The sequence below is a fragment of the Apus apus genome, chromosome 4 (genome assembly GCF_020740795.1).
Source record: "Apus apus isolate bApuApu2 chromosome 4, bApuApu2.pri.cur, whole genome shotgun sequence".
NCBI classification, from domain to species: domain Eukaryota; kingdom Metazoa; phylum Chordata; class Aves; order Apodiformes; family Apodidae; genus Apus; species Apus apus.
This window is the reverse complement of record NC_067285.1, coordinates 69,581,952-69,602,463: the sequence shown is the minus strand read 5'-3', so window position 1 is coordinate 69,602,463 and position 20,512 is coordinate 69,581,952. Positions and strand designations below refer to the sequence as shown.

At 38.7% G+C, this 20,512-nt stretch overlaps 1 protein-coding gene across 3 annotated transcripts in view; it reads left to right on the top strand.

Annotated features, from left to right (window-relative positions):
• Window positions 1-20,512, top strand: part of SH3D19 (SH3 domain containing 19) — an 83,135-nt gene that overhangs the window by 32,987 nt on the left and 29,636 nt on the right. The window contains exons 2-7 of one of the 3 annotated variants that reach the window (XM_051616954.1): window positions 7,206-7,246; window positions 13,213-13,253; window positions 14,204-14,240; window positions 15,447-15,594; window positions 15,828-16,020; window positions 16,638-17,633. In XM_051616954.1, the coding sequence (XP_051472914.1) occupies window positions 13,238-13,253; window positions 14,204-14,240; window positions 15,447-15,594; window positions 15,828-16,020; window positions 16,638-17,633 (1,390 nt within the window). In that variant the 5' untranslated portion in view covers window positions 7,206-7,246; window positions 13,213-13,237. The remainder of the gene's footprint in view (window positions 1-7,205; window positions 7,247-13,212; window positions 13,254-14,203; window positions 14,241-15,446; window positions 15,595-15,827; window positions 16,021-16,637; window positions 17,634-20,512) is intronic. The other 2 variants (XM_051616952.1, XM_051616953.1) reach the window with 2 other exon arrangements.

Genomic DNA, 20,512 nt, shown 5'->3' with positions numbered 1-20,512 from the left:
TTCTCTTTATTGATCTGGAGGTGTCTGGTTTAATAGAGATTGAAGATACTGTTGTAAAGCAAAATGTTACCTGTTTTGTTAGTAATCATTATTAATGCTTCTAGTCATATGAGGACATTCACATACCACTTTCCCCCTTCACAAAACTTTAAAGATAGCCTTAATACTGTACTTTTATGTTCTATGAAGTACCCAGACTATTTGAAGAAAATCTAGTATCCATACTTTATAATAGTTAAAGCCCTGTAAAGATATCTTCAATCCTGTGGATCCAGATCAACAGGTTTCCTTTATGCCTTTGTCCTGCTCATTCTTCATGGTTAAACCAGGTTTTATTAATCTCTGACATCAGTTACAAAGGTTCTGGAGCTCATTCAGCCACCAGATTGTATTTGATGTACAGAGATGTATGAAGCAAGCAGAACGTCTTGTCAGTGGCTGGAGAGGGCTTTGATTTACTGACTGAAATGCTATTGCAAATAATTGAACCAAAAAGCCATTCTTCAGAATCAAGCTTTGTTTCATATTGTTTAATGGTAAAAGTAGGGCACTGTCATCTTTCCCCATTTGTAAATGCAGAAACTGTGTAGACTTTAACGGTAAAGAATTCCCACCAGAAGAAGCTGCAGTTCACAGCTAAGTTGTTTTATCTGAAAGAGCTGGTTATTCCCTGCAGTTTTTTAATTCTTACTTTTGTGTCTGAATATATTGCTGGCTGGATCCAAATATTCTATCAGTATGACAATTCAGGCATACTTGCATTTACGTTTACAGTGCTACATTGCTATTTATGGTAGGTGCTTTCTACTGCTAGAGATATTTATCACCAAAGTTAAATGGTCGTTAAAGCAGAGGGACTCAGATTCACAAAAAATTTGGGAGATGTTTCAGCTTCAAGATCTAAGCTGGACTTTATTTAGTGTGGAAACTGTTGTAACCTCATGACTTTTAGTTTGCTGTGAGAATCTGAGTGTGAAATGTTATCTGCTGCCATGAACTGCTTTGACTTCCTGCCTGCGTTCTGCCTTAAAATTGAAGGTTCAGTTGCTAAACTATGATCCCTGAGTATGACAGTGACAAGCACATGAATATGTAACAAGTGGTTGAAGAAAGAGCTAGAGAGCAATTCCTGAAAGGATTTTCCTTTGCTGATCAACATGAGCTGTTTTAATTAGCTGAGCAGCTGGATTTTAGCTGCTTCTTAACTACTTCCTTGCTCGTCCAGACAGTGGGAAGTCGCAGTTACAGCATTCATTAAGTGATGCAGAAGTAAACATCCTCAGCATAGTGATGAGAATTTGAATTGTCACCAGACTTAATTACTGGTTCAGGATTACTTGCTTTTGCAGTTGTGCCCAAGAGAGAAATAAAAAGTTTTACCAAGGTGGGTCTGATTTCGTAGATGACCAGATCTGTACTATTGAGCGTGTGATTTCTTAGGTGGCTGGATCTCTATTAGCCTTCTTTACCTGCATAACCTTGACAATACCCAATGTAGAAGAGAAGGTCAGAGTACTGTGGTGTCAGGCTGCTGCCAGCTGCTTTTTTCTGATGCTTGTCTGGTCTCCCAGTGAGCCAGTCTGGATGACCAGCACTAACAGGAGAATAATAAAAAAAAAAAAAAAATTACAAGAAATGAGTGAATCAACATATAGTGAAGGGTGAGAAGAACAGCTGACCCAGGCATAGCTAATGTTTGGTGATTTGCTGTCAAATTAGCTGCAGAGTGACAGACTTAAGGTTTATTTCTGTGAGTAGAAAGGCTGAGCTGCTTACCCCAAGGATGGCTGCTGGCCTCCCTGGCCTGTCCACTCCCACCACTTCTCCGGCATCACCTGGTGCTTGCATGGCTCTGCAGCCACCTGCAGCAGCCAGCCTGTCGGGCTGAAAACTAATTGGGATGCTTGAGATGGGGTTGTTTATAGTTAGGAAAATCACGTGGCTGATCCAGCAGACTTGTGACCATGTCAGCACCAACAGAAGAGAGCTGGTGGAAATGGGCAGCGTGGGGAAGGTGAAATGACTGGCTGCGCAGTCTTTGCTTCTCTTGGACTAAAGGGGAAACTGCACGTGGTGTCCATATGTCATCAAATCTAGTTTCCCCATATCAGTTGGAGGACTGGGAGTCCTCTGCAGTTGAGGCATTGAAGAGGCTGATCACTGTGGATTCTACATTTCCAAGTGCAGATTCACTTAATCCACAGGATTAATACAGTTCTGTCTACTGCATCTACGTAATGCAGATGGGGTAGCTGACTCTTCTGTGCTAACTTTGGAAGCTGTTTTGGTCAAACTAATAGGTCTGTCTTTTGCCTACTATTAGGGTCATTGTAAATCTGATATTTTCCACCACCCTTCATTTAAGTATAAAATACTAGCAACTTTCTGTAACTCCATCTGCAATGAAATAATTTAGGTGAAATTGTAAACATTTTGTCTTTGAAATAATTTCTTCTAAATAGTATTAGTGATTCTCCAATAGGTTCTAAAAATGTTACATCGTAGTACACAGGCTGTTAAAAGATGGCATGATTTTTAAAGTAACTCAGAGGAATATATGAGGCCTTGTATTAAACTAGTGCTTTGCCTCATCAGCTATTTAAAAATTCCTTGGCTCACATTCCAAGAAGTCATAAGACATTAAAAATTGCAACATTTTAACTTTTTTTACACTGTGTGTGTGTTTGTGCATAAGACAAGATCAATAACCATCACAAATAAAAGTATGTTAAAAAGCTTTTGCAGAGGTGTATGAACCTGAGGGAAGATACCTTAAGAAATGCTTTGTATAACATGAGGTGAAGAATGAATCTTGAGACTTTGCTGCACATGCTTCAGTATATTTGTTTTTTAGAACAAGTGATCATTCTTTTTTGTTGTGTTTTTCTTTTCTTTCCTCACCAGACTTTTGTGTATGTCTAGATTGATGTATGAAAGAAGTGCAATCAGTTTTCCTGTAGAATATTCATTGTTATGTCAGTTTAGATAAAGAAACCAAAGGTCCCAGTTCTGATAAAGGGAGCACGTGTTGTGGGGGATTGCTCAATTCCTGCTAAGAATCCCATGCAAGCCACAGAATAGGAGACTGGTGAAGGTGGATGAATGAGAAATGTTGAGACAGGCTTGGGATGTCTTTTGTATCCCAAGCAGTACCACAACCCTTAGGACTGTTGTAGATAGCATAAGGAGATCCCCCTAAATGGCTGTGGGTATGTTCAGAGGCAGGAGGGAGCATTCCCAAGCCAGTACTGCCTGTGCTCTCCAGAGACAGGTAAAGCCCAGCGCTCCTCTGCATGTTTGCTCTCAGGAGCTGAGCTGGATCACCATCAGCCAGCTGGTGGGAGCATGTCCCTGAGGTGCCCTCAGCTGGGTTGGAGCCACTGCTGCTCCTGAAACAACTAAAAGACGTGGGTGAAAAGGCAGCCCAGAACCCTCATGCCTCTTTGCCCCATTCGTTGGATAATGTGTAAATTAAATGCTGTCCTGCTCCAGACATTCACAAATCCCTGCCTGCCTGCGTGATTTGAACTTTATTCCACCAGAACAGCACTTCCCCTTCTCTACTGTGTGGGGACTGTTCAGGTGAGTGATACTCAGATGGTGGCTGTGTTGGGTCAGGAGTCACCCTGCGAGAGCGGACCTTTGAGAAATACTGTAGCTACACTGAAGTTGTGTTCAAAGACAGACGCTGCTCAGTGCCAGTAATGGTGTTGGAGCAGAGCCCCTACCGCAGAGGAGACCGTGGTTTATATGCAGTAATTGCACTTAACTCCACTAAACAGTTTGCAGCTCTTTGCCCAGACTAGTTTGTAGCAATTTTATTTCCCAAATGCACAGACCTAAAATAAGCTTTTGAAAAATTTTCGTCAAGGGTTTATATTTAGAAAACCTGTCCTTGAAACTCAGAAGAAAGCCTGCCAGGAAGAGTGAGTAGATGTTTAACATCTTTAAACACACCACTCCAGGTTCTTTATCTTTCTGCAATGGTGACCCATGGGACCCTTTTCATATTACTGCTGACTTAAAGTACCCAACTGCTTTTAGCATAGCAGGTACAGAAGCTTACAGACTCCTCTGAACCTACGTTAGTGGGTTTATTTGGGTGCCCAGAAAGCCTGACAGAGGTGGGTTAGTTCCTCTGTTGAGGGGCTGGCAGGTGAAGCTCAATGAAGCTGCAGCCTTTGCTGGAAATGAAACAAAGACTCTGCTCTAAATTAACAGTGAGCAAATAAATCTGCAGATATCAGAGGAATTGCTCCAGTTGTCCCCTCCCATGGTAAATTGTTGTCGGGGGTGGATGGGATGGTTTCCATCTATGTTTATTCCATATTAGGTACATCTAGAGTAGTATTTGAGCTAGTGTTTATCAGTCTTTAATGCTGTGAAATGTCCTCCTTCCTTCTGTCTGCTCTATTTTCTTTCAGCAATATGAGTTTGGACTTTTATTATATACATTGCAGGGTGACACAGGAACTGCTGTCCCCCGCTCCCAGGGGCTGGTTATTGTCATGCTGTTCCCTCTGGTGTTCTGATGTAACAGTCAGAGGGAGTCATGCTGGGAACAGGATCAGAGGTTTAAACTTTTTCCCTCTCCGTTTTTCCTTGCCATGTGTGTTTGTGGGGATTTTGTGTGTGCTCTGGTTCATTGCTGTGCCTTACAGACAGAAGGAGAAGGTGGGCAAGAGACAGGGTCTCCGTACAGTAGAATAATTGCTGCAGGGTTTAGCCTAGCATGAGATATGGGCAAAGTCGTAATCTGCCCCCAACCCAGCATCTTATTTAAATTACTGAGGTTTAGTGTGTAACAAAGTTAGGAAATTTGCAATTCCTTTACAGGGCTTCATAGAAAAAAAAAAAAAAAAAAAAAATTCCATGTTTTCAAAGGGCTTAAGTACTTGTAAGCAAAATGTGAATCAGACTATCCTGGGGGTAGGAAATGTAGTGCTTTTCCAAAAGCTTGTTGATGAGTGACCTGTTAATGGAAGGTGAAAAACTATCTGCTAACAGCTTGTTTTGTCTGTGAGCTCATAGATTTTTCTAACAGAACCATGTTGTCTTGGTTCTAAGTTACACAGATAGTTGCATACTTGAACTGCCTTACTCTTGGTATATCCATACTTCAGAAAGTTGGTTCTGCAAAAGATTTTGCTTCTTTGTTCCTTGCATTTTGATTTAAAAATAGTTTTCTATACCCTTTTGGTCCTCAGGTCGCATGGAAAACTTGAACTTTTTCCTACATGATGACTCCTATGATTTCTAGCAAAAAATACCTTCACATATCTGAAAGTGCTCATCAGATTCTGAGGCAAATTGCAATGGGTCAGAGTGCTCTTGCCAGAGGAAGAAAGAACTGAACTTGTTCCTTTTAGGTCTTACTGATACTTGAATATGCACACTTTATAGATTTCTTAATTTCCTATATAAAACTAAAGTAAATCTTAAATCCTGATTGTAGAAAGTTTTTGCTACTCCCAAAGATTTCAGGTTCTTGTTGCCAGACTTCAGTCTCCTTCCTGTCTGATACTAAATATTATTAAAATAAAACCCTAAAGGTGGTAATTATTTACAGAAATAAAAGCAGAAGAATAAAGCTTAAAAAATGTGCATCCAAAAGAAAGACACAGGAGTTATAAGGAAGAAAAAAAGGAGTGTGGGGTAAACCTGTAAGGAACATACAATTAAAACGTTTCTTAAAGATAAGATTTTATTATGATGGGGTGTTATGAAGGAAAATCAGAATTCTCTTCTGCTGAGAATGCACAGTGAAATATGACTGGTAGAAATGTTTTCTAACACTGTGGATAGGGGCCAAGCCACATTTGAACTGTCTCTGAAACCAGACAAATAGGGATTGTTTATCCTAGACTAGCCAAACTATTTCAGAAAACAGTTCAGTCACAGCAACAGTAATTTCTAGTCTTAATTAGTTTTCGGAATGACTGTAGAAGAGACATTTTTCATCCATGTCCTTTTTGACTGTCTCTTCTCTCCTCCAAACCCCCCTATTCTTCATCCTACTGGAATAACTGCAGCCATCAGCAATTGCAGTGGAAGTGTATGTGGAGCTAAACTGAGCCCTGCCAGAGCTGGTATGCTGCATGCCTGCTGTGGGCAGAGTGAGAGCAGTGTTAAAATGCTAGTGTCCTCCCTGCACTGACATTCTTGCTGTTATACCAAAGATGAAGCCTGTGGTGGAAGGTTTCCAGAAAGACTTAATTAGTGTACCTTTCTGTTGTAATTAAGATATGAGATTAATTTAAACCAGACATAATCTATTTATTTTCAACCTTTAAAAAGGCTATTCAGCACTTCTAGAGGCTTCTCATCAAGTATTCTTTACCTGGTGTGTTTTTAAAATTAAGAAAAAAAGAGGAAAAAAAAGTCCTTTTCTGAAGTAGTTGTGCATTGGGTTTTGTTTTATTGTGTTGTTTTTTTTTAATCTCCTCTGTAGCTTTGCACAAGTGGCAGGTTGCTAATACCACACTCCTCAAGTTAGCAACACTTTCTGAAAATGATTATTTCAAGTTAGTTTCCATTTTTAGCTGTAAAAATAGTAAGGACTGCTTTTTCTGTTAAATAAGACCTTCAGAAGAGAGGCATCAGAAACCTTAGTCTTACCAAGAAAACAGATGACTTGGCAAAAGGAGACATTTTTCTGTCCATGTGTATCAAAGAATTTTTGGTCATGTTGACTTCCTGCCTAATCCCACCCACCAAATTATTACTGAAAAATGCAATCTCAACTGAAAGGGAAGATAAGTTGTTAAGTAATTGTTGAAAATATATAGCAAAGGGTTTGTAGGTTTTTACTTGGCTGTGTAAGTTTTGTTTATTTACAAGAATGTTAAGTCATTAAATGCTTATAATCTGAGAATATGCACACCCACTTGGGCTCTTCTCCAAGTTTTCTCATCAAATGAAACGGAATGTGAATTTCAACACAGAATTGAGAGAAAAATGGTTGCAAAGATAGGAAACCAATGTTTATAGTCTTGCAGCTAAACTGCAGCCTGGCTTTATTAGAGGGCTTGGGTATGGTTGTATACTCCCAGGAGTTTTGGACAAGTTTCTGTAAGATAACAGCCTAGGGGACAAAGACACTTGGTAAATTCTTTACAATATATGGGGAATTTCTATGTTATTACTTGCTTAGTTTCTTTTAGATGCATGAACCACATTGTAATAATTCTTTTTTCTTCATTAAGCCAAGGACCTTTGTCGTCCATAAGAGCAGCAATCAAGAGATGTAAGTCTACTTTTCTTACTTTTTCGAGAATTGTAATATTGTACATTTGTTACATCTTTGTTTTTAGTAACTGATTGCCTTTGTATGTGAAAACAAAGTAGCTAGCAGGCTTTTGGAGGTCTGTAATTTCTTCCTAGCTCCGTTTTGCTTCATGTTGGACCACCTTTATGCCTTTATGATGAGTTGTTCCTTCTTGCCAGTTACTAACATTTTCTTATTTATGCACTAATACATTTGTCCACAGATGTGATGCATCTCTGAAGACCTTGGGTTACACATGCCAAATTTTTAATTCCCTTTACAAAACAGAATATTGTTCCATTTTAGTAGAAGTCTGCAGCAACTGATCATCGGCTGTACTGCAGACAGGGTTAGACTCATGCACTGGGCTAATTTTGGAAAGCAAGAAATTATTTATAAATCTTGAATGAAAGTCCAGACTCTTCTATCTGATTTCATTATTTAACTCCTTTTTTCCTTTACATGCTTATGATATTTCCAGGCAGAGAATACTTCTCCCAAAGTATTTTATGCTGTTTCTTTCTTCCACTTTTCATTTTTATTTCCTTTCTCTCCATGATTTCAATTTCATGTTAATGAAACAACCCTCAGGATTCTGCTATGGGGAAAAATAAATTGGTGTATGTACTACTAATTTTTTTCTTCTGGACCTATTAGTCAGAGGCTCATTAGTATGTATTAAGTTGGAGGTAGTTGAAGGGAATAATGAAAGCTGTATTCTAAGCAAGTCTGCATGATGCTGTAGTTAAAATGCAGCACTTTGCCTGTGCTGTTGCTGCCATAAAAAACTAGAAAATGGAGAGCACCAGATCACAGAGGCCCTTTGGTGGTAGAGTCAGAAATTGAGACAGACTGCCTAAGACCCTGTCTCTCATCTAACTAAGAAACCATCTGAAAGAACATTAGGCAATTGATAACCTGTGTTTTTGAAAATATAGTAGCAAGTGATACTTTGTTTTGAAGCACAATTAAGTAAAAAAAAATTCTAGTCAAGAAGCCCTGGCTCATGTGTTATAACATTGTACATAATAATATTAATATGTAAAGAACTATGATGAAGTATAAGCACCATGTGAATTCAAATGGTAAGGAAGAAAAATCTCCATGGACATTTCAAAGCATTACATTAAACTAGTTCTTTGTATGCCAGTAACCATACCTGTGGATGGACATACATTAAAAACGGATCCTGAATAATTCCTAACTCCCCTTGCCATTTATCTGGAAAAAGTATGGTATTCTCTGGAAAAATGTATTGTCCTAACAGAGTTAGAAATCTATTTTTATTTCTTAATCACAGCTTTTGGTGGGCTGTTTATCTCTAATTTTCAAGAAACAAGATAGGTATCTGCAGGTTTTCAGCTTCCCAGCTTGTGGAAAATACTTAGTATGACTTTGTGTTGGTAAGTCCTCCCTGTGTTCTGGCCAGAGAGGAAGTGGGTTTATTTTCCTTTCAGCCACCCTGACTACAACTCTGGATAGAAAGATGGTGTCCTTTTGTTTCAACTGTTTGACAGCTCAGTAGAATTCAGGACACAGAGTCCTGCTTGAAGAAAGCAAGCATATGCTCATAGGGTGTGCTCCAAGTAATTTTTTTTTATTTCAACTTTTCAAAAATTACCCCTGGATTTTTAATTATGGTCTCAGGCCAAGACACTCCACTAAATCCAGCTCCCACTGAAATCAGTGAAACTATTTCTTTTGACACTGGAGACAGCAACATGCACAGGAATGCCAAAGAAAGTAAAAAGAGGGAAGCCAAGTGCTGCATTAGTGGGAACTACTGCAAAGGGGAGCAAGGTTTTCACTCACTTCTCCACTCTTCCAGAACAGCGTGGTGTTAAGGAGCAGGTCTACTGCCTTGAGTGTTGGAAGAACCTGCAAGCTTGTTCCATTCTCGTTCAGTCCTAAGCAAATATGTGGCTGAATGAAGGATGTGTAACAGCTTGTATGCACTCTGAGGCAGTTTCGCAACCATTTTTGGCTGTGGGTTTAGTTTGTTTTTAATTTTTGTTTTGTTTTGCTTGGGGCCTTCCTAGGTTCTTTTGGCTCCCACATTTTTCCAACCAGATCAGTTCCATGACCTCATTCTCTCCCCATCTGCACAAACATTTGGGCTGGCATAATGCAAGGGAATGGTGCAGAGGCAGGAACTTACAGCTCAAGGAAAGGTGTGGGAAGGAGTGAAGTGCCTTCATAAATCATTACTGTCAAATTTGAGTGAAACAGCAGGCTTGCTCAAAGGGTGTAGTTATGCAGTTTTTATTCAGCAGCAATGCCAGCTTCCATGGTGCCCAGCAGTTTGGCCAGCTGTGAAGAGGGTATTTGACCTCACTGGAGGTGGGAAGAGAAATCCCTGTCACCCCCGCCAGGTTATTTTTGATCGGTTCCCTCACTGACATTGCACAAAGTAGAACTGGAGCCAGGAAGCAGAGGCAGGAAACAGAGGCTGCTGTTGGATGTGGCATGTTCCCTCCCCTGTGCTCCTGGTGATCTGAGCCCAGGGTGGGCAGGTTCAGGGAGATAAAACAGACAGAAACTGTACAGAAAGTGCTATTTTTTATTATTATTATTTAACACTCTGAACTCACTAAGGGATCGTATGAGTGTTAATTATTGTTCAAGATTGGACAAAAGTCCATGTTTGGAAGAGGAATTGGGCATCACCATCACTTTTAGCTACATTCAAGCATTTAATCAGCCCAGTTCTAAGGTCAGACAACCTAACATTTCCCTGAGTTGCCTGGAAACAGAATCAGAAGGAGCAAGACCCACCCTTTGTGCCAAGAAATAGTTCAGGAGAAAAGCTTCAACTCTCTTACTTCAGAAATGCATGAAAATTTCCAATTAGTTTGAACCTCCACTTCTACAGAAATAATCTAAACAGATCTTGGGTGAAGTCAGACTTTTTTCTGGTTTTGGCTTGAGGGTTACCTGATCATTTTATTGTTCCCTGAAAAAGGGCATCTGCAGCTATCTAACACCTTTGGTGTTGCAAAGACTGTAAGTGTGGCCTCTTGCATGGGACATTCTGTCAGGTCTTCTAGTGAGTTACTTAGTAGGTAAGGGAGGGAGCATTTGCCCACTCTTGAGGCTCTCCTTGAGATATTTTCATGCCTTTATTTCTATGCAGCTATACTGTCAGAAGAGTAACTTCTCAGTTTAATAGTCTACATATTTCATAGGATTGATAGTAGAAATATCTAGCCTGGTGTTGGAAAAGCATTGAAAGAAGCTGTGTTCTTAAATATCAGCACACATCCTTGTTGTAGAAAGTAGTATTATTACTTAAAAACCTATCAATAATAGTTAATAAGAGTTAACTGAAGTAGTTAGTTGACAGGATCATGTTTACTCACAGCTAGAAGGGATGATAGATAAAAATAATAGAAAAATTTGGAGCTTGGGTTTGCACAAGGCTTGTGCTATTTGAGACTATAGTTCTAATCTTTAATGCAAAATGAACCTTACTTTTAAAACAGTCTGCAATGACAAAACTGTTCAGTATTTCATACAGATTTGCTAATGCAAACATACAGTTATTATTATGCAGTGTCTATATTGTGGAAGCACACAGTGCTCACAGCAGGATGGTATCTCTGAGCAGATCCCTGAATGAACTTCAGAGTTGCCTCTATATTGCCCTGAAAGATTGCCTGAAAGACTGTAAATTCTAGCCCAGCTCTCTTCCAATGACTCAAAAATGCACATCAGGCTTCTGTTGCCACCAGCTTGTCTGTAGTATTGCAGTTTATGGTATAGTGGTGGTTGTACAGGCAACTTGCTTTCATAGCTTAAGATGCCTGTGCCTCATAATCTCTTCATGTTTCAAATACAAATTACATATTAAGTGTACTTGAAAAGTAGGACCCAGAGAAGTAAAAGTACAGGAAAAACATTCCAGACATAAATGTACAGTACAAACTGAGTACTACCCTTTGCCACTGCACATTTAGATTCCTCATTGACACTGACCAAAATAAATAGTGACAATGTTATGAGTTGATTTGACATTTTTTTTCTTTCCGCTGAGACCTATAAAGTTAAAAGATGAAAATTTGTGGATTTTATGCACTGAGTTTTTCCTCTTTCACCCCTTCTTTAACTGCTTGGCTTACCTTTTACTTAAATACCATGAAGCATATGCTTTTGGAAATGTCAGCAATTCTCACCCTGAGCCTTTCGCAGTGTGGAAGTTGAGGACCCAATTGTCTTCAGTTATCAGTATGTAAACCAGCACTGAAATACTCCCCTGATGGAAGAAAGAGTTTTTTTTAAATCTTAAAGCTGTCATAATTTGAAATCTGGTGGGGAAATTAATAGCGTGCTTTTTCAAGGCAATCCACAAAGGGAATGAAAAATAGACTTACAGGATCAAAAGACTACAACACCAGAAAAATGGCTGCAGGTTGTTGGTTTTTTCTGTTTTTTTTTAAATCAGGTGTGTGCTGTGTTTTAAAAATTCATGGTTTTGCTCATACGCCTTTTAATTTAAATTAATTTCTTTGAAATGTTAAGGAATAAAAGCTGTGCAAGTCTGGAAGCAAGGATTATTTAGAAAGTTTACATTTTCTTTTCCCTAGCATCTGTGGAACTCCAGGGACTATGTAAGAGCAGAAGATGCAATCGCTTTCGCCTCAGCCTCTACTGTGAATTTAAGAGCTTCCTAAGTAAAATATGTTCTAGAAGTGTGGTTGTAGCAAGTATGTGACAACAAAAATAGGGAAATGGTTGATGGAAGGAGGGAAAAGTTTTCAGGTCCTTAAAAATTAAATGTTTATATTTAACGTGTGTGTGTGTAAGTAGCTTGATTCCGTAAATACCCAGGAGAATTTTTTTTTTTTGAAACAGAATGAGTACATTCTGAAGACAGAGATGATGACTTAGATATTACCCCTTTTGAAGAGACACATTTGTATCTATTAGTAAAGGTATTTTTATTGAAATGTTTTAGATGTGTTTTTTTCAAGTGAAGTTTTTTTGCCTGTTAAGAAAGGAAGATCTTTCAGAATTCTTTAGGTTTTTCTTGTTTGTTTTAATAACTTTATTAAATAGAAATACATTTAGAGCCCTCAGGAGAAAACAGCACATAGAATTTATCTAGAAATCAGGGAAGAATTAAAGAAATGGAGAGGTTAACCATTTCATTCTTACCTCCCTCATTAATTTTATCATTGTAATTTGGCTCTACCACGAGCAGTTGGATTGAACATATTTACCGAATGAGCACTTTCTTCCATCCTCTTTGCAAAAGTATTTGTGGAATTGGTTGGTTTGGATCAGTTTGATGTGGTTTTGGGTTTGTGTTGTTTTTTTATTTATTTTTTTTAGTCTGTGCATTAGCTAATGCTGTGTTAAGATCTCTGAAGAAGAAACTGAAGGTGTGATGTAGGGGATTCTTATTTACTTATTTTAGCCAAACAGTTTTTACAGAGTTTGAGGTTGCCTTTTATCAGGATCAACCATGCCTGCCCATATCTGGTAGGTGGGAGTAGAGATTATGGGAACCCAGTTTCTTTGCATCTGTATCAACTCCTCAGCGTAACCCATTGTTTTTGGAAGGGAAGAAGCACAGACTCAAGTAAACCACTATTTTAAACTAAATTAAAAAAGATTTTACTTCCCTCTCCTCATTCCCACAGTGGCTCTTTGTTGAGCAATACAGCAAAGATTTCCATTATTTTAGGTTAATTTATTGCAAGGGAAACTTCTAAACAGCCATTGTTATAATCAGCAGGAGACTAGAAATAAAATCTGCTTTTATTTTAGCTTTTGCAGACACCATATTGTGAAGAGACATTACAGTTGTCCTCTTACAGCACTGGCACGTGCACTATCCTTGCACGACTAACCCATTGGATCATGGTTTCTGGCACGCTGAAGCCTGGGTTTGTTCTCCTTCACCTCCTCTTCCTATTCTGTAACCCCTTCTTTTTTCCCTCTAGCACTCATGAATAGTGCACATCAAAAATGCCCCGTGGAAGAGGTATGTCCAACACAACACTATGCAACTCTTGAATCAAGTATGTTTTGCCAATGTCAGCTTATGATTCCATGATGGCACATGAACAGTAGCATTGTCAGCTTTTGCATAATAAATCCCTACCACTTCCTTAATTGCACTTGCTATGCAAAAAATCGTCCCTCTGATTATTTCCTTTTCTTTATAAAGAAATTAACATTAAAATGAAATGTGGCCATTGAAAAAAAATCATTCTAATACAAATATGGCAAAAACTGATAAATTAAGGGGTCAGAATTCACTTGTTTTGTGTAAGTAAAACACATGGTGTTGTTTTTTTTTAAAAAAAAACATTACTGACTTTTAATTCACAAGTGATTAGACTTCAGGAAATTTCTAGCTGGGAACATTTAATTTTTCATTTTTGCATAAAGGATGGTGAAATATCTTCTTAGATTTTGTGCATTACTACTTTTCCTGTCTCTAAAACAAACAAAAAGAGACATTAAAAAAAAAGATTAATGAACACATCTCAGAAATAAGCCATCAAAAGCAATGCCACTCATGTTTAACATATATTTTTGTTTTATTTATGGATTGTTTTAACTAAAGAAAAGGAAGTTTCAACTCTAGGTAGTCACCATATTGCAGAATGCAGGAATGTGTGATGAGGAAGAAGAAAGGGGATGGGACCTTGGGGAAAGGGGATTGGACCTCTTGTTGCTACCCTGTACATAGAGTGACTTACACTGGTTAGGAAACTGCAACCTAAACCTTTTAAAAACTTCTCATAGTTAATAAAAATTGTTTTTTTAAACTTGGCCACTCTTAACATCTGGAATTTATAATCAGATGCTGTATGTTATCCGTTTCATTGATTGTGTATTGGTAAGTGTTCCGCTAATGTCCTCATCTTACTGCTGTGAAAGTGTCTTTTAACGTACTCAAACATTTTGTTTCTTTTCTTTAAATAGCTTCTCGGAGCTCTAGCGATCAGCAGAGGGATAGAAGGTATGATGCTGCTATTTATGTTGCAATTAGGTATCACTCAAAACTTGTTAGATTGTGTCACAGTGTTATTTTTACACCTCTCTCATACAATCTTCTCTCTATCCTTAGTGTGTTTAAAAATAAGTAAGATTTGGAAGAAAATGAAACTCTTGTGATTCTTAAGCAGACAATAGGTTAAGAGTTTGAGGATTTTTCTCAGCAACTTTTATATGTGTCCTCCAAAACAAAGAATGCAACCAATCATCAAACCTCTGCAGAACTGTTTTACTTCCCTGACATCTATTTACAGGATCACTTCACAGTGAAAATAAGCATACTTGCAGGCCTCCTTCTAGTTTCTAGAAGGGTATTGAGAAGGGAGGACACCAACCTGGATAGCTGCTGAACTGAGTCTACCCTTATTTCAAGTGTGAAAGAACTTTAGTCCTCACAATAGTTTTAGAAGTTGTGCTTCTGTGTTTGTTTGTTTGTTTGTTTCAGAGGCTTCTGTAGCAGATGCTTCACCTACTCACAAAACTCACTTCTCCATGTGTATTTGGTGTGTGACTCTAGACTGATCAGTGGTGCTCTGGGGGCCTTGGTGTGGGAATCTGTGCCTTCACTGCAGCTGAGGCTTTAAAGCAGTTGTTACAGTGATGTAACAGGGGTAGGACCTACAGGCTCTTAACTGTCACAGCAGTCACTATTGTACTAGATGCTATAAGCAAACAGGCTCTGTCCCAAAGGCCTTGTGAGGCTTGCTCTGCCCCACTTTAGCATAGTGAGAGGTTTCCCTAGAGGTCTGAGGACAGACAAGGTTTTAGGTAGCCAGCCAGAAGCAGTTTTAACTATCCTACTGTTTTCACATTGCAGCAGGCTAAGGGCAAGCACATGATTAGTTCTCATTATCCCATGAAGACTAAGACTTCTTCCATCTAATTGAGTTACACTTGTGTTTAACTACTTCAAGCATGTAAATTATTTCACTGTAACCAATAAGCCTACTTTTTGGCTTAGACGTTTAATTAGGTCCTTTGAATGGAAGCCTAAGTGCTTGTCAGAAAGGTCAGGTAAGCTACTTTGAAATAATGGAAAAACATCTTTGGTTAAATCAAAAACACCTCAGCTATTTTGGTTTCCAGTGCTGAGAAAACCTTGGTCTTTTATACTTAAAATAACTATTTTAAAGTGTTTCAGGTAATTATTCCTCCTTGCCATCATTTCTAGGCGTCCTGAAATTACAATAGTTGCTGCTGAACCCCTCCGGCCTTCCTCTTGGTTTCACGGTGCAAGCCCTGTCGCTCCTCAGGGATTAGGATTCCCTTCTGCTTCATGTCATGCTCAGTGGAGGAGAAATGAGCATATTACAGTTGAGGTGAGCATGAATTTAAATAAGGTGTGTTTTACTTACAAAGGTAAAAAGCATGTTAAATTAGAGAGAAACAGAGTTTTTGCTTGCTTAGGATTTCATCATGTAGAATAAAAGACTATGATACTTCTCTTTATCTCTGCATATGTTAATTTATTATTTTTAACTTAGTTTGTGCTTCTTTTTTTTTTTATGATCACATCTGGATCTACATTAATATTTATCTCTCTCTTTTGTAGCTTCCACCATCATATGAGCAGGTGATAAAAGAAATCAATCAAGTGCAAGTCAATACAACAAATAACAATAATGCCGCTGCTCCTAGACAAACCACTACTTCTGCAACACAAACTGATTTTCCAGAGGAACTAAGTGGCCATTTGTCAGGAAAAACTAGTGTGCCTACACACTTGGAATCTGCAGGCTATCCAGGTGAGGCTGTTTTGGATTTCTCGTTGATGAAAACCTTCCTCTGTCTCCTGGAGACGTTATTTATTATTGGTCTGTGCAGCATTTAATATGATTAACAGTTAAATTTCTGTGCTATTTACTGCTGAAAATTTCTGTGAGAATCCTATCCTGTCTTCTGAAGAGCTATCACTGCATTGGTGATCAGACTATAATTACATCTGGAAACTTTTGCTTGATTCAGCCATAAGGGCAATTGCATTAGGTCCAGAGCAGCTCAGATGTCCCATCAGAACAGCAGCAGTGTTGCATGTTCAAACTGAAAAGTGTTCATACAAAGCTGGGAAGTTACTTAACTATTCTTTCTAGAATAGTATGGATGTTGCTTGCATACCCCCTCATGCTGCAAGCTAACAAGTAGTTTAGAACTCACATCGTGTAGATAACATGCAAACCAGCAACGTTCAGCTTCTTCCTAGAGTTCGTATGGTTTTAAGTTTATCTTTTTAGAAAGAGAACTGCAGTTTTACAGGCAGCAGTAAGTTCTGAGTGCAAATCATCATGTTGACCATCCTGATGGCTAACAAAAAATAACATAAATGAAGTGTTCTGGAATAGTTAACTGAAAACTTTTCTGTTAGCAGGGCAGAGTCCTCTTAAGCCTCCTAGGCCTTCTGCGTCTCTCCTGAATAGGTGTCCTTCAGAAAATGAGAATCCTTTAATAGTCTTTGAAATTTCTGAAGAACAGAGGTGCCAAGAAAATCCCAATGCTGTGGTATGTCCTGTGCCAAAGCCAAGATCAAGAAGCAATCTCAGACCTGTGGTCAAAAATACTGAAAGTAAGATAGACAATGGAGAAGAAGTGAACCAGTCTACCACAAAAAGGCAGCAACATCCAATTCAGCAGTCACCTCTCTTAGATGATAGCTTGCCAGACAATCACTTGGTGATGGACAGCATGAGTACAGAAAAGAGCCAAAGTAGTATTGTTTCAAGGATCAAAGTTTTTGAGTCCCAAGGAACTAACAATACCTCAGGATTATCAAAAAAGCCAGAAATTGCCCCTCGTTCATTCGTCCCAAAACCTGTTACTGCAAAGAAGCCAGTAGTTGCTCCAAAGCCAGGGCTAAGTAGAGTTTCAGGAGACTGGGATGCATGGACAGAAGGCACATCATCACCTTCCAAGGAATTGCAGCCTCAACCTGAAGTAGTTGGGAGCAGTGTTGCAGCCAAACCAGAACTGCCACAGAAGCCAAAACCTGGCCTTGTTAAAAGTAGCAGTAGTGATTTTCTTGATGCAAGGAGTGGATCAGTTGCAGAGAATAGCAATGGACAAAAGAAATTTCCTGTTCCTGCTCCAAGGCCTCTCGTTCCTAAAAAATCACATTATGCAGAAAATCCTGCCCCTTCTTCGGCCTCACTAAAACTGATTACTGCTCCCCCACGGGCTTCTGTGTCTACCCAAGAAAACGTTTTCAAGTCTCTGGGGGAATTGTCACCTGCAGCTGACTCCTCAGTGCCTGCTTTGCAAAATAAACCAGATGTGGAAGGAGATCTGATAAGTTTTGATGATGACGTTTTGCCTCTAAGTCCAACTTGTGTAGTTAAAGATAGCATCAGTTCTGAAGCAGCAGCAGGTAAGAAGAATTTTTGTTAAGCTGGCACTTTGGTTACTCTTTACAGGTGTATAAATCCTGAGTTATGTCTATCTGTCTTGACAGGGTCTATGCATGTATGTGAAAATTGGGGTTTTCTATTATGTTGAAATCACCATGAAATTATTTGGATTTTGAGAGTCAGGAGGTTTTAAGGCTATATAAATATCAGAACTCTCCTGCTGGATTTATTACATGATTATTAAAATAATGATAAAAGACTTGATGTTATATGCTAAATGTCACCTCCAGAGCGTATCTCTGGGGAAATGGGGACATTTTATTTCTTGCTGTCTAATCTCACTAATTTATTTAAATGCCTGAAGTTCTGCAGTGGAAATGTAGTAGTCTAGAGAAGCACCAATATTTGTTGCATTTAGGGAAAACTACGATAATACGTATGGGGATACGCCATCCATCTCACCACTTCCCACTTGTTTTCTCTTTCCTATCTTTGTGTCTTGTCATGTGACTATATGCTTGTTATGCAACTTCTGTTTTTTCTAATAACTGAAAGTAATTATTGCATAGGAGCAGATTAATTACTACAGCTACATCCCTTTCATAAACCTAGTTTGATTTCTTTAAGCACTCGGGGTTGATTTTTTTAATGCTGTTTTGGGTAGTTTAAGACACAGGTGGGTGTGTTGAGCTGTCAATACATTTTACAGCAATAGGTTTTTCCGTCTCAATATTCAAATATGTTCTGTTTTAGTTTGCCAGTTTTAAGTGGCATAATTTTGGGCTCAAAGGCTAGAGATAATGTTCAAAGCCATTTGTATCCTTACAGAATTACTCCAATTCTTGATTTAGTACAGAAGAAAATACTTTCCATTCTCATTGTGAACAACAGAATCATTCAGATAATAGATTCATGACTTCTTGAGCCACCTGTCCATTATTTTATTAATTCAATGAAATGGCGTCTTTGCTGCAACGCCTTCCTACCAACTAAAGTGAAAAATGTTGGACAGCATTATCACTTTATTACACTGTAAAATTAGGATTTATTCCAGACTTTTGCAGCATTTGTGAGCTCAAGATCATATCCTATAGCTTTGATTACTAATGCCGTGCTATGCCTTGATTAAACATCCACAAGAAGACCAGCTTTCTGAAAAATGATGCAACACGAAACACTAACAGTAGCTTTTTCTCATGTTCCCATAGGAACAGCTTAGGATTTGCAAGATGAATCCACAGTCAGATATTTTGTAAAGGCAGGAAGAGAAGCTCTAATCTTGTTCCCCAGACCTTTGCATTTCTTACATATATGTCATTGTCATTACTTAGCAAAATGACAGAGCTCTGCTTGTTGTTATGGCAACCCTAGAAAAGGAAGGAGGATTTTATGCAGTGGTGTTTGAAACTAATCGCCAACAGCTTGTTTGTCAAAGGACCAACGTTACAACACAGATTATATATTGAGGAAACTTAATTTTTTTTTTTCTGATGCAGCACAAAGGCACCTGGTACTTAGGTTAATGTGACTTGAACAGGACAAATCAATTGCTGCTGCTGCTGCTCACACCTGATGCCAAAGGAAGAAGGCAAAGTGTTCAGTTGGTGGTGGGGAGGGCACAGAAGTTGAAGTGAGTGTGTGAATTGAAAAAGTGAACCACACAAAACAAATTCAGAGTCTCCACAGCAATGCAGTTGACTGACAGGAGACATCAGCTTGCTCTAACAGAAGGCTGCCATCTCCACAGTAGTGAAAGATATTTGAATATTATTTATGTACTAAGATGAACAGAGTTGGCAACAAACAGGCTCATAGTTTCACCAGTTTTAACCATCAGTATTTATCTGGTAGTTTAGAACTACCAAAGCTAGCTGGATTATTTCCTTTCAAGTTTACCTCAGGCAGTCCCATGGGGTTCATCAGTGCTTGACAACATCTCCAACAGCACAGCTGTTAGTAGAGAGAACTTGCCCTTAACCAAACATTAATGATTTTATCTTTGTCCAACCTATATCAAGAGGGGAAGCTGTTCTTCTGGTGCAAATAGAGACTCTGGGTACGAAGATCCCTTTCAAAGCTTTCAGCATCGACTCCACCATTTGAAGTCAGTGGGAGCTCTGGAAGCTGTACAGCTCTGAGATTCTGAACTGTGGCAGAATCTTACATCCAACTCATGTCTCTGATGCTGGCCCAAGGGAAGTGCTAGAAAGGAGAAGTCAGGAATGACAAATCTGTAGAACTGCTCCTTTTATCAGCAGCCAAAATTGATGCCAGTTTTAAGTGGCATAATTTTGGACTCGAAGACTAGAGATAATGTTCAAAGCCATTTGTGTCCTTATGAAATCACTGCTGTTCAATTCAGTTATTTAGAATGTGAAGGCATCTGCTTGGGACTCTAAATCTTGAAGTGCTAATACTATGATGACAGTGGTGATATTTTAGATAATCTAGGGTACTTTTATATTTTTCTTAAAGCTGATATCAGGGATTTGTGCTGTCCCTGAAATTTAAAAGTTCTGGTAATCTGTCAGGTGGGCTCTTTTCTCACTAATCTGTTTTTATTAAGAAATGAAATCCTAGTACAAGTTCAACTGAGTGCGGATTCCGTGGTTTCAGAACATCCATGATTTTGCCCACAACTTGTATTAGTTACTAAGTTAGAGAATCTAATGTGCCTGCTTTCTCAATATTCTGAGAATGTTTATTTTGGACAAAGACATAAAAAGTAACAGTGCATTTAAAGCATATATTTCAATTAAAACTTGGAGGTAATCTTGCTAGAATGTTTTCATTCCTTTTTGTGTGTGGAGAGCTCCTCTTCTCTCTTATCTTCTCTCTTTCTAAAATAACATATAATTCACTGATTGCTCTTTACCTGATATATCAGAACTCAGTTTAA